This window comes from Gigantopelta aegis, chromosome 14 (genome assembly GCF_016097555.1).
Source record: "Gigantopelta aegis isolate Gae_Host chromosome 14, Gae_host_genome, whole genome shotgun sequence".
NCBI classification, from domain to species: domain Eukaryota; kingdom Metazoa; phylum Mollusca; class Gastropoda; order Neomphalida; family Peltospiridae; genus Gigantopelta; species Gigantopelta aegis.
The window spans coordinates 19,029,058-19,044,007 of NC_054712.1; the positions used below are offsets into that span (position 1 = coordinate 19,029,058).

At 37.5% G+C, this 14,950-nt stretch overlaps 1 protein-coding gene across 1 annotated transcript in view; it reads left to right on the forward strand.

Annotated features, from left to right (window-relative positions):
* The first annotated feature begins 1,186 nt into the window (after positions 1–1,186).
* LOC121389120 (b(0,+)-type amino acid transporter 1-like) overlaps positions 1,187–14,950 on the forward strand; it is a 32,233-nt gene continuing 18,469 nt past the window's right edge. Inside the window, exons 1-3 of the mRNA XM_041520733.1 lie at positions 1,187–1,208; positions 12,377–12,538; positions 14,416–14,517. Of these exons, the coding sequence (XP_041376667.1) occupies positions 1,187–1,208; positions 12,377–12,538; positions 14,416–14,517 (286 nt within the window). The remainder of the gene's footprint in view (positions 1,209–12,376; positions 12,539–14,415; positions 14,518–14,950) is intronic.

Here is a 14,950-nt window from a genome sequence, read left to right on the forward strand (position 1 = left end):
GGGTGGGAAAATGTGGTGGTAGTCGCTATTTCAACCACAATTCCGTTCCAAGCAAAATTGCTCGGAACGGCTCTGTGTTTGCAAATGGAAAATGTCGTCGGCAATATAAACTCAGTAATGTGCATTTACATTCGAGTTTATTTTTATGAACTACTCCGGTGCTAGCCCACCGGTGGAGGAAGCTGGTGCCAGGGTTCAACGCAAAGTACTTCATCTCGTTTTCGTAGTCGCCAACCATTTCCTAGAACAGGTAACCTCCGTTTTTGGGCTTAGTCGGACTTAAACAAATTTTGGCCGTCGTTCAAAATGTTATGTTTATTTTTTTTGTAAGTAGTCCGACGCACTTTATTTTGGCAGCCCGTTGAAACTGCTCAAATCACCTTGAAACCTTTTTGTCCGAGCACTCAAACTTTATCTTTGGGACTTACATTTTCGTCCAGACATGTGCAGAATGCTTTAGCTAATTTTCGGACTTAGGTCTTTGACCTAGTTAATAAAATCTTTTTGGAAATTCCGCCCACGTTAAACTTACCCCCCCCCCCCCCCCCCCCCCCCCCCCCCCTCCCGGCCCGGACTTAGTCACTGGCCCGTGACAGGCGTGCGCGAAACCTTCGTGGTATATGAGCACTTTAAAATATATTGACGTGACTAAGATACATATCTGATTCCTCTTGTCTGCATGCCTGTACAAGTAATTTGTTACCGGGCAATTTTACAAACTCCAAGTTGATCCGCATCTTGAGAAGCGGGTGACTGCGAGTTAGTTTCATTACTTTTGAGTTTGAATGTGGCCTAGATTACAAATAACATTTAATGAAAATCAAAAATTGGGCAGGCGTAGGCTGGAGGGTGTGTGTGTGTGGGATTCGGCTAAAACAATGTTTACAGGCTGTTAGGCTATTTGTTACAGATATTCAGCGAACATGTAGACAAAGGGTCCGCTAAGTTGATATTCGACCCCACCCCCAGGTCCAGACCACGCTTCGCCCATGGGATTCTGCGTTCTGTGAAGAAAACAAAACGTTGATAGCCTATTTTAAATGCTTCGATATTAGACTTGTACCCGAGATAGCAGCTTTAATATTGGTAAACTGATAACATTTTGAGGTTCATATAAACAAGTCCAGTACAGATAAGTAAACAGTAGACTGATGCTCAGTTGGTGGACTGGCGCTTCGTTATCACTATGGATAACTCTGCTGATGTCGGTACGATATTTTTTAAAGTTCATTTTTACAATAAGACGACAATATTTCATTTCATTTTTCATTTGTTATCATTTATTGTCGTAAATACACAGGTCTTAAGCATGCTATCCAGGGCACATTTCTCAGCAATCTGTGCATCTATGTCCAGGACGCGGTTAATAGTTAATTGTTTAGTGGTCAGTCGAAGTAAAATCGACGAAATGTTATTTACTCATCGAATCGTTAAAACTAACTCTGGCGTGGAGCCCGTATTGGGGATGCGAACGCAATACTAACCAGCATTAACACCACTATGCCACCGACTGCATTGCTTCTGATGGTTTGAACCGCTTTCGGGTCGAACCCGTTAAAACCGTCTTCTACAATTTAAAAGGGTGTGGGGTTTAGCTCAGTCAGTTGAGTGCTCGTGTATGGTGCTTGCGTCGTAGGATCGAACCACCTCGGTGGATCCATTCAACTGATTATGTTTTTCTCGTTCCAACCAGTGCACCACAACTGGTCAAAGGCCGTGGTATGTGCTTTCCTGTCCGTGGGAAAGTGCATATAAAAGATCCCTTGCTGCATTAAGAAAATATAGCGGGTTTCCTCTATTAACTACGAGTCAGAATTACCAAATGTTTGACATCCAATAGCCGATGATTAATATATCAATGTGCTGAAGTGGTGTCGTTAAACAAAACAAACTTTTATTTCACGAGAAAAACTTGATACGAAGTGGTAGCAGATTTAGTTTCCTATTTATTTGACACCCAAAAGCCGATGCATGTTTTTGTGTTGGGGTGTCGTTAAACATCTTTTCTATTCTATTTTATTCCCATTTATTATAAATAATAAAAGTAATGTCTCTGTTTACAGGGACATTCCTGAGTTTGCTGCAATTTTAAAGATATTATCGACTAACAGAGACTCTTTAACGATTGTAATTACATATCACATATATGTTTTCTGCATAAAATATTAGTGGCTGTATATTAAACTCTGATGACTACGAGTCAGAATTACCAAATGTGTTGACATCCAATAGCCGATGATTAATAAATCAATGTGCTCTAGTGGTGTTGTTAAACAAAAGAAACTTTCTGTTTTTCTACAATATAAAATATAACCCGATTAGTAGTAATTTCATAATACTTGACTACTGAAGGTGAAACAATCAATCAATCATACAGATCCAGTGTTAAATTTTACAAATATAAGTTAATTGCACGGAAGAACAGTATCATTACTGAGTAATAAGATCATTGCCAATAAACCTATTTTAATATTTCATTGTGCACATATATTTTTATAGGTCTATTCATTATTGGATGGTGCTTCTAAGTATTTGTTTTATTTTGGGGAAAAAAAGAAACAAGAAGCAGAGACATGTTTAATTTGACCCCTTCCTCCACCTCCATCGAGCTGATAAGTTTGAAATGGCGTCTAATACTCGCTAGATATAATTGAGGCACGACTTGCAAATACTTGTGTTAAAACAATCACTGAAAACTGTAGTGTATTTTTTTTTAAACGTGATGTCATTTAATATTTCCTTCTGAATTCCTATCACTGGCGTAGCTAAGGTGTTATATTGAGAGGGTCCCTCGGATGGGGTGCGGGTAGGACACCCACAGTGCCTTTAACATGGGCGACAGGCAAATATATAATTGTCGCATTTCGGTTAAGTCCCTCTAATCGGGAAGGAGAACAAAAGAAAGAAATGTTTTATTTAACGACGCACTCAACACATTTTATTTACGGTTATATGGCGTCAGACATATGGTTAAGGACCACACAGATCTTGAGAGAAACCCGCTGTCGCCACTACATGGGCTACTCTTTCCGATTAGCAGCAAGGGATCTTTTATTTGCGCTTCCCACAGGCAGGATAGCACAAACCATGGCCTTTGTTGAACCAGTTATGGATCACTGGTCGGTGCAAGTGGTTTACACCTACCCATTGAGCCTTGCGGAGCACTCACTCAGGGTTTGGAGTTCGTATCTGGATTAAAAATCCCATGCCTCGACTGGGATCCGAACCCAGTACCTACCAGCTTGTAGACCGATGGCCTAACCACGACGCCACCGAGGACGGTCATCCATGGACAGAGCCCACTGATGCAGTATAACATAAATACACTAGTGGTTCATCGAACCGATTACAAAATGACAAGCGCTGGACAACACGCTTGTGAAACCAATAACACACGAAAAATGCGTGCATTGCTAATAAAAATTTTTACATTACTAAACACACAAACACCTAGAAACAGATTAGTTAAATACCTTGGCTGTGGGCTATGGACCGAACTGGCTGTTGGCTACTGTGGTTGATATCTAATCAACTCCTCACCCTATAAACAAACATCATAATATACTGAACAGCATTGAAAACGCACCACCAGTTGATGATAACAAATGTGAATGGGGCGTATATCAGCATTAAAAATATCAACGAATAAGTACCGTACTACCTTATAGACCATGCATGACGACGAATAATTTAACAAAACGACTGCCTGAACACTCCATGAAACACAACTCCAAAACACAACATATTGCATGCATAGCATGGAAAATGTAAAGTGAATGTGCAAATCATGTTGATTGGGGTTATGAAAGATGGTGTCTGAAAAGTCACTTTCATTTATGAAGTAGTCTTTGAGGGAACGTTAAACAAGTGATGGCAAGGTTGACTGCCGAGGAACGTGAACGTGCCTAATGCCCGGCGCAGACGAGCGGTTTTTTTTAACGCATGCGTCTTGCGTTAAAAAACGCATCCGTACGAACGCAGTAAAAACGCATCGTGTGCGACCCCCTCTGCGTTGCGTCTATTAGCGCTGCGTCGATTTTTCAAACATCAAATATGTTTGATTTTAGACGCACAATCGCATCCGTCTTCTGCCGCATCCGTCTAAAAACGCACGTGTGCGACTACTTGCGTCTGCGTTGCGTTCACATTTTTATATTGACCAATCATTTGTCTATTCAGTAACATGCCTTTCATGTTACGGTGGCTGCCATTCTGGACAGGTCAAACGAAGTGTTATTCCAAATTCACTTTCTATGAAGTTAGGGTATTTATAGCCATATATTACGAAAGTATATTGTGAAAATAGTGATCCAGTAAAATCACGGTATTTTGTGCATACCACCGTAGGAAATGTATTGCAATTTATGAAAAAAAACAAGCCAATGTCATATATCAGTGTGAAACAGCATATAATGAAATTAACAATTATTGGTTTCAGTGATGAACAGACCCGACCATTAAAAATGACTAACATGTAAATGTTTCAACACAAATGATTTCCAACTGCTCATCTTTGAAACAAAGACTAAGCATGTGTAATTAATGACATTTCTAAATAGATGAAATTAAAAAATATAAATTATTGCATTCATTGTACTATGCCTAATAATAATAATTAAAACAAACAATTGTGAAATAAGAAAGATTTATATCGTAATAGTATATTGTACATAATGATTTAAATAAAGTTTATTATGTTTTAAAATGTATTAATAAATTACATTTAATCTTTGTTATTTTTCCTAGAGTAAAGTATAAATAAATTAATTAATAAAAGAAATCGTCAGTGGATCGCAGGAACGCATCGCAGGTAGGCGCACACGAGACGCATCCGTCTGCGTTTTTTTAACGCAGACGCATGCGTTAAAAAACGCTCGTCTGCGCCGGACACTCTACAAGGTATGCTTCAAGTCGGCATTTCGAGTAGTCATCGCACAGCGGTTTGAATGTCACCATTCAACAATCACTAGACTCCACAGGAGATACCAGCAGACTCGTGTTTCATTCTGTTGTAACTTTATCCAAGTGTGTTACAGGTTTGTAGATTAGGCCTACCTAAACTTAGTGTCCATTTATACGGGCTGAAACTAGGGTCTGCGCCTTTAAGAACATATGAGCCGTCACATGGGAAAACCTACAACTTAGCAAAAAAAAATGTTTGTCTTATTTTTTTGTTAAATCACAAAATTAAATCTCAGGTATTTGGGCTCTATCTTAATTATATCTTGTAAAAATACAGCATTAATGACGTCACGTTTTCAAAATCAAAGTAGACGGCGTCAAAATGAAATTTCAACGTTATTACCTTATTTTAGGTTACTTGCCGCCCAATTTCAATGAAATCAATTGATTTGGAATCGGTACTTTTTTCATTTTATTTTTACCCAGTATTTTAAGTTATATATTCCGATTTTTTCTTTAAAGCGATATATTCCGATTTAATTTTTTTAAATAACTCTACAGATCTCATACATGAATGTAATACTAATTAGTGTGAGATATGAAATTTAGCAAACCACAACATTTCGCACCAATGTTTTCAATTTTCTGTTACATATTGCACCCCACCCCATTTTATTCAGATTCCTGTATCCACTATGGAGTAATTTCATATTTTGTTGGTGTCGTACTGTCGAACGATATTGTTTCATTCTTCGGTAATTGGTAGTGGACATGTTGTAAAGGGTCGAATGGTTTTATATTTAATTTTGTTTGTTGTGACAAGTGTTCTCGCTGCTCCATTTAAGCGGGGCGGCCGGCCCGCTATTGCATTTTGCCGCCCCACTTTCGTGATTTGCCGCCCCTTTATTTTTCTCTATCCCTCTTTATTTTCCCGCACCCTACTATATTTTACAGAACCCAGCTCCGCTATTTCATATTGGACACTTTTTTTCACATTGAAAACAAAAAATCGATCAGTCAGCACACTCGACATCAAAGAAAACAAGCCGCGGTGTGGAAACATTTCAGTAGCTTACGATAGTTACTGTAACGTAATTTAACACTATTTTAACAGCCTCGGTCAATCAGTCTTTTGTGTTCACTAACTTTCGTCTGATATTTTGTTCTCAATTGCAGATGTAGTTGGTCATAACTGATGATTTTTAATTCTTTATAAAATATTAGAAACTTTTCATTTTGGGGGTATCACCGCTTATAAAAATAACGGAAGTGGCAGTGTTCATCATTAAAAGTTTGGGGTTTTTTGGACGCCAAATTATATATACACCGCCTTTACAAAAAACGAAACTACTTTTTATCACCTGACGATATCAGTGCGATCGATTCATTCGATGAAGAAATAAAAAGAACACAGACATCTTATCCCAGTTTAGGGGATCACCTTTATTGTTTTTTAGATATCTTGAAATCTTTATTAAAATAATATTAAAACAAGGGGTATGTCTTTTCGCAAAGTCGACCAATATCCAACGACAGGCCTACACACAATCTGATTATAAAATTAGCTCTACTGGGTTTATCAGTAGATCTAACAGCATTGCGTGGACTCCCATGTCCAGGTGACATTTCATCTATAAATAACAATTTAAATATCGACCAATTACACTTCGCCTTTTATAGCGTTATTCGGGAGCATACACATTCTAAAAATACCGGGCGAGACTATTTATGCAATAGTCGAACTTGTTGGTCTATTTTAACATTGTAAAAACAGGGGGATAAGTGCAGTAATAAACTCTGGATTGTACACTAGTCTAAACAGATTTTATGGCTATACCATCACGGTTTTTTTTTTTCGTTTTGAAACTAATTTTATATAAACATTTTATATTGCAATTAGTTTCCGGCATACCTCGTAATTCACCCGAATAATTTCGTATACCCTCGGCATAATCCTGAATGTTTTAAAATTCTTTTCAAATCACTGGCATGATTTTGCAAGTAAGGTTCTGATTGGTCGAATGAAAGGTCAACGGGACATAAGCTCCAACGGGCTGCTGTTAGATCCACATGTAATAGTGGAGCTAATTTTAATTAGATTGGCCTACACATAGCCCAAGTACTCGGGCTAGCCTATACAGTAACCATGTTTCCCACCCTTTTGTTCTTTTTCTCTTTTGATTTCTTTTTAGGGGTGGGGATGGAGGGGGTTTCCGCCCTCCTTTAATTTTTACCCAGCGAGAATATTATGTAGGCCTACATTTCCTCCTTTTTCAATTTCCATTTCCCTCAACTTCAAAATATGGTCATAAATTTGATTTTCAGATTATTATCTAAAAGACAATCCACTGCATCCTTTCTGTAACTTGTGCTAATTGGATCAGGTTCAGTGTCATTCTGCTCACTGGTGTTAATCTACTGGACTGTATTTATCATATTCATCCAATACAGTTAAATTTAAAGTTAGAGAACATTTATTTATTAATCATCGGCTATTGGATGTCAAACATTTGGTAATATTGACCTATAGTCTTACAGAAGAAACCCGCTACATTTTTCTATTAGTAGCAACGGATGTAGCACCATCCCACAGACAGGATAGCACATACCACGGCCTTTGATATGCCAGTCATTGTGCACTGGATGGGACGAGAAATAGCCCAATTGCTCCACCGACAGGGATCAATCCCAGACCTACCGCGCATCAGGCGGGCGCTTTACCACTAGACATTACAAACAACTCCGACTAGGTTCCGGAATTGTGCATCCATATGTGTTTTTGCTGTTTCTTTTAAATGCTAGAACACTGAGATGTGTGCCCAGGACAGCTTGGTTGAACTTTAATGGGATATAAGCACGAAAATAAAGTTGAACTGAATTGAACTAGAACATGTCTTAATGAAATGAAATGAAAATGTTTTATTTATTTAACGACACACGTAACACATTTTATTTACATGTCTTAATGATGCTATTTTCAATTTACCTACCGGCCTCGGTGGCGCAGTGGTTAAGCCATCGGTCTCAAGGCTGGTGGGTACTAGGTTCGGATCCCAGTCGAGGCATGGGATTTTTAATCCAGATACCGACTCCAAACCCTGATTAAGTGCTCCACATGGAAAAAATTCTTTGTGATCGTACTTAATTTCTTTACACATGTAACCCCTACTGACGTCAAACATCAGTGGTTCCAATTCTAGCCACGTGTAAAGCGCCCCTATTATGGGAAGGGTCTATACGGAAATATAATTAAGTAGAACAAACGCAAAACAATTCATTGCAATTTATTAAATTGTATTTACATAAACAAGAAATTATCATTTTTGGATTATCAAAGCTAAATACAGTTTTGTTTGGTTGGCTCTTATTTATTCTTTAACACTCGGATATTATGTACAATTAAATTTTTTAAATAATAATCACAAAAAGAGAGAAAGAAAGAAAGAAAGAGAACGAGAGAAAGAAATTACAATACTTACGATAAAATTTAATAACAAAACACAAGTGACTGAATAATTTGATTTATAAAACAACAATAACTGGGGCCGAAACGACTAGGGTTGTGGGGCCCAAACGTCTGGGGCCGAATGTGTAGCGGGGCCGAAATGTCTCTAAAGCATTAGATACATATTATTCGAATCCGGGTCTAAAAATCAATGGATATAGGACAAATCAATGAATAAATGTACTTTATTAACAAAATAAAAATGAGTGCGAATCGAAACATGGGGCGAAACGAGTCGGTTAGAGGTACGAATCAACCCTGTTCAAAATGACTCGGGTGAACTAGTAATAAGGGCGAAACGACCTGTTACCATATTATGACAGCTGAATACCTCGTCCCTGGATTCATTGAAAACTGGTCTGGTAGACGTGTTCAGAGTAACGCTTCCCGCCGAGGCCAATTGCTTGATTGGTATCAAGATTCATCGAAGAGGCACCGTGACACTAGCTGTACTTGAAAGACTTTTACCGATAGCTGCTAGCTGAACACACAACATGACAGGTATGACAAAAAAATGATTGCTTGGCTATTGTTGCGATTCTCCGATCCATCTATAACTCGTTCCGCCTAAATTATTATAATCCAAAGATTGTAATAACCAACTGCGCAAGCGCGGCAATTGTTGGTCCTTTTCGGTGGTTTTCCATTTGATATTTGATGTATTACCAGTTCGAGGGAAATATAGCTAATAACACAGACGGGACCGATAGTTTAGTTCGAGCTAAGGCTTATAGTCGACTCTGGACGTATTCGACCCATCATCAGTTAATATAAGGGTTTACCGGACAAAAAACTCGGGACTTCGTTTTTGGTTCGAGCGTTGCGGTGTGATCGACCCTTCCGAGGTCGAGCAAACGAGATTCTACTGTATATATATATATATATATATATATAAATATATATATATATATATAGATAGATAGATAGATAGATAGATATAATACATTGCATATATACTTTTAAATACTTATAAACATTACCTTTTCCCTAGTGTGAACTACATTTAACATTTTATATGTAGCTACAGTTAATACAGATTATTATGATTTTATATCTACCAATAGTTAATATTTAAATCATAATGGAAAATAATGTGCACAACAATTATATAAATGTATACATGCATGTTAGCCAAACCTGTGTAACCGTCGTAGAAAAGATGAAAATATATTAAAAATTTCGGGAATAGCTCAGTAATATATCGGTGTTAATGGCTTGCTGTTCAGTGTGAATGTCGCACGGAGTAGCCGTGACCAATGGTCATATGACACCAGGATAAAATACCATTGACAAACTCCAGTTTGACGGGGAAGAAATGTTTTGAACTTATGCATACTTTTTCATCTGTTTGGTGAAACTCTTGCACATTTATTGTTTCATCGTTTTAAATAAAGTGACGGACCTGACAGCTGTGGCGGCACTACTCATGGCGGGTGTCACCGGTGGGGCAGGATATGCCCACCTTTCGCAAACACCTAATATCATCACTGTTTTCACAGTGATTCATGGGTGCATATTTATTGGATATTAAACGAGCTTCCATTTCGTATCATGTTTATGTCCCGAGTGAAATAATTGTCAGTTGTCACGAGCTTTATTATCCATAATCGATCTTAATTTATATTACTCAACTCGTTTGGTTGACGTTCCTGTAAGGTTGAAGTGCGCCATTCGATGACGTCACGAAGTGTTACGTCTCACTTGGGTTCTGGTGGGACGTATCACTGTGATATGTACCAAGATATCTTTTAACCATATGGGTAATAAAATCACAACTGTACTTATTCCAATGAGTTCTGTCCTGTGCTAATTTTTATTTAGTAAACTAGTCTGGGAGTGGCAGTCCTCTTTTTGGCAATGCAATACAGATGAAATTTCCAGTCAAGGATTTCCTCGGGAATGGTTATCCTCCTTAATTTTATGTCACGAGCGTAATCATTTCCATTTGTCAAAAACTGTAACCAGTGTAAATGAGCCTTAATTCACGAGGGGAGCGGAATTTAGCTCAGTTGGTTGAGCGCTTACTTGAGGTGCTTGCATCGCAGGATAGAACCACCTCAGTAGATCCGTTCAACTGATTGGGTTTTTCTCGTTCCAACCAGTGCACCACAACTTGTCAAAGGCTGTGATATGTGCTTTCCTGTCTGTGGGAAAGTGCATATAAAATATCCCTTGCTGCATTAAGAAAATATAGCGGGTTTCCTCTATTAACTACGAGTCAGAATTACCAAATGTTTGACATCCAATAGCCGATGATTAATATATCAATGTGCTGAAGTGGTGTCGTTAAACAAAACAAACTTTTATTTCACGAGAAAAACTTGATACGAAGTGGTAGCAGATTTAGTTTCCTATTTATTTGACACCCAAAAGCCGATGCATGTTTTTGTGTTGGGGTGTCGTTAAACATCTTTTCTATTCTATTTTATTCCCATTTATTATAAATAATAAAAGTAATGTCTCTGTTTAAAGGGACATTCCTGAGTTTGCTGCAATTTTAAAGATACTATCGACTAACAGACTCTTTAACGATTGTAATTACATATCACATATATGTTTTCTGCATAAAATATTAGTGGCTGTATATTAAACGTGTTTCTGATCGTTGTAATATTTGTACTAGGTTAAATGTCATATTTGAAGACAAAATCCAGTTTGGGCTTCTTATAAATATTAAGACGACCAGAAACACATTGAATATGCAGAAACTGATATTCTAAACCAGGAAATATATTTAATATGTATGTTTAATCGTAGAAATATTTTATTAGTCAGAAACATCTTCCAATGCAGCAAACTCAGGAATGTCCCTTTAAAACCACACATTTAAAATCTCAACGTTCCGTCAACTAAATGTTGACTATTTATTAAACAATAGTTGACTCATAAACATTCGTTGAATGTGCATGTTCAAATTCGATGTCATATCGTATTGTATTTTGAATTTGAATCGTGTGGCTAACATATCCTATTATATTCTGGGATTTGTTTTATATAAATGATAGTGGAAATAAATATTTTGACTATGTCATCTTAACGAGAGAAAATCAAGGTGGGTATCAATAATATGACCTTAAGCAACTGGTTCAGTGCGTTTTACTGTGTTTTGTGTACGGTAACCGTTTTACTGTTTTGTGTACGGTCACCGTTTTACTGTTTTGTGTACGGTCACTGAACCTGTAGTGTGTCTGTAATGAACATATATTTAAGATAAAGTAAAGTTTGTTTTATTTAACGACGCCACTAGAGCACATTGATTTTTTTTATCTTATCATCGGTTATTGGACGTCAAACATATGGTGATTCTGACACTGTTTTTTTTTAGAGGAAACCCGCTGTCGCCACATAGGCTACTCTTTTACGACAGGTAGCAAGGGATCTTTTATTTGCGCTTCCCACAGGCAGGATAGCACAAACCATGACCTTTGTTGAACCAGTTATGGATCACTGGTCGGTGCAAGTGGTTTTACACCTACCCATTGAGACTTGCGGAGCACTCACTCAGGGTTTGGAGTCGGTATCTGGATTAAAAATCCCATGCCTCGACTGGGATCCGAACCCAGTACCTACCAGCCTGTAGACCGATGGCCTAACCACGACGCCACCGAGGCCGGTCATGTTTAAGATAACATCAGTGATAAATAATTGCATGTTACTCTATATTAAGGCCTGTGCTCCAGTGGTGTCGTTAAGCAAAAAAAAAGAGAAAACTTTCTATATTAAGGCCAGAGAAGCATATTGTATAGTCATTGACATCCTGAATAAGAAAAAGTATTTAATATGCAATTTTTGTCGCTAAACATGTTTGATTACTCAGAAACATCCTTACAATGACAACAAATTCACGATATCTCTTTTAGCCTTTTAAGGCTGTGCCATTTTTGTGATACAGAATTATTTGTTACTTCTATTACATATATAGGATTGCACTTGTATTTTTTTTAATAATCATTTTTGAAAATTGAATAGCAAAAAAAGGTCCTGAGACAAACAATGCCTGCAAAAGAGCAACAGGTGCAGGTGGGTCCTGTAAGGACACCGAGTCGAAGGACAAGACGGACGTGGAGATGACGATGGGGAAACACGTCGGGCTGACCACCGCGGTGTCGCTCATAGTGGGCTCCGTCATCGGTGAGTACGGAGTTACCGTTACTGCCGTGTCGCAACGGTCACCATTGGATACATTATAAAATGTATTGGTTAAATATATAATATTTTCTAAACAACTGATCTTTGACACCCAACAGCCGATGTGTATGTTTGTACTGGGGTGTCGTTAAATATTCCTTCCTTCCTTCTTTCATGCATTCATTCATTCATTCATTCATTCTAATTAACTGATGGAAATAATTGATATTGTTATTTTTTAATTATATCATTGATTGTTTTCATTATCCATACAACCCACATATCTTTTCTTTGTTGTTGATCAAAATTCTATACGTCAGCAAAAGCTAAGCATCAGTTATTTTTCCCTAGATTTGTTCTATTTGTATGATTACATGGAATCAAATTATTGTTTAATGTTCAAATATTGAATCAGAAACGTGTAAAAGCCATACAAACATTTAAAAGGTTATTATATTTTAATCAGAGGTTTTCAATGAGTACTAATTTGCTGAATTTTACAGTATTTTTAGGTTATGTACATGTAGTGATAATTGCTGGATCGAATGATACCTTTTTGCTGCATCTAGGATCGATTCCCGTCGGTGGGCCCATTGGGCTATTTCTCGTTCCAGCCAGTGCTCCACAACTGGTGTAAAAAAGGCCGTAGTATGTACTATCCTGTCTGTGGGATGGTGCATATAAAAGATCACTTGCTGCTACTCAATAAGAGTAGCTCATGAAGTGGCGACAGCAGGTTTCCTCTAACAATATATGTGTGGTCCTTAACCATATGTCCGACGCCATATAACCGTGAATAAAATGTGTTGAGTGCGTCGTTAAATAAAACATTTCCATCCTTCCTTTCCATTGCTGCCAATATCAGGATATACACTGTTGACATCATGGTGGCATCAGTACTTGAAGTATCCGCCTCAAATAACGGCGCTGATACCCCGTACTCAGGATGAATCACCCATTTGTAACGAGGGGATTCTAGATGCAATTCTTCTCTACGTCTGTATAGATATTTTTCAAAATAATAGATCATATCCATTGACTGAAAATGTTCCATAGAGATTCTGTTGGGTTTAAATCTATAAACCACAGAAAACCTGAGTGGTGTTTAACTTTTGCTGCATATATAGTTAGTATGGGGTGGGAGTTAGCCCAGTGGTAAAGCGCTCGCTTCATGCGCGGTCGGTTTGGGATTGATCCCCGTCGGTGGGCCCGTTGGGCTATTTCTCGTTCCAGCCAGTGCACCACGACTGGTATATCAAAAACGGTGGTATGTGCTATGCTGTCTGTGGGATGGTGCATATAAAATGTCGCTTGCTACTAATGGAAAAATGTAGCGGGTTTTCTCTCTAAGACTATATGTAAAAATTACCAAATGTTTGACATCCAACAGCCGATGATTAATACATGAATGTGCTCCAGTGGTGTCGTTAAACAACATAAGCTCTATATAGTTAGTATATATAAGAACATTAAAGGAACATTCTTGAGTTTGCTGCATTGTAAGATGTTTCCGACTAATAAAATATTTCTACGATTAAACTTACATATTAAATATATTTTCTTGTTTAGAATATCAGTGTCTGTATATTCAATGTGTTTCTGGTCGTCTTAATATTTGTAAGAAGCCCAAACTTGATTTTGTCGTCAAATAATTTCGTACGTACGAAAAAATCTTTTTTAGGAAATTAAATTAAATTTCACCTAGTATGATCAGAAACACGTTTAATATACAGCCACTAATATGTTATGCAGAAAAATATATTTAATATGTAATTACAGTCGTCAAAAGTCTCTGTTAGCAAATGCAGCAAACTCAGGAATGTCCCTTTAAAAGTGTCCTTAAACATCGCACACCCGTTAATGATTTGTTTTGTTCGCAGGTTCTGGGATATTTATATCACCGAAAGGTGTTTTAGAAGACACGGGATCCGTGGCTCTCTGCCTCATTGTGTGGACAGGGTCCGGGATAATTGCATTTCTAGGTAAGACTTACGATGCAAACGTATAACTGTTTAAAGCTAATAATGTTTGGGACTATGATGTTCAATGATATATTTAGGACATATCCCTTTACAGCATATAGTGATGTCCATCATGGGTGTAGGCCTATGTTACGTCTTAGTCCTGTTTTGTTTCTAATTTTTATTAATGAATTTATAAATGAAATGAGTAATAGTAATCTTAGAGGGATTTTTGTGAATGACAATATTAATGATACACTAATGCTTCTCTTTGCTGATGATGGTGTACTTATTGATGATACAGTAATAGGTTTGCAAAAACGCTTGATGTGGTAAATAGGTTTTGTGTAAAATTGCAATTAGAATGTAATAATAATCAATCTAATATAATGGTATTTGGAAATGTTGGGTATTTAAGACGTAACGAGAAATGTTTTTTATAAGGACATTCAAT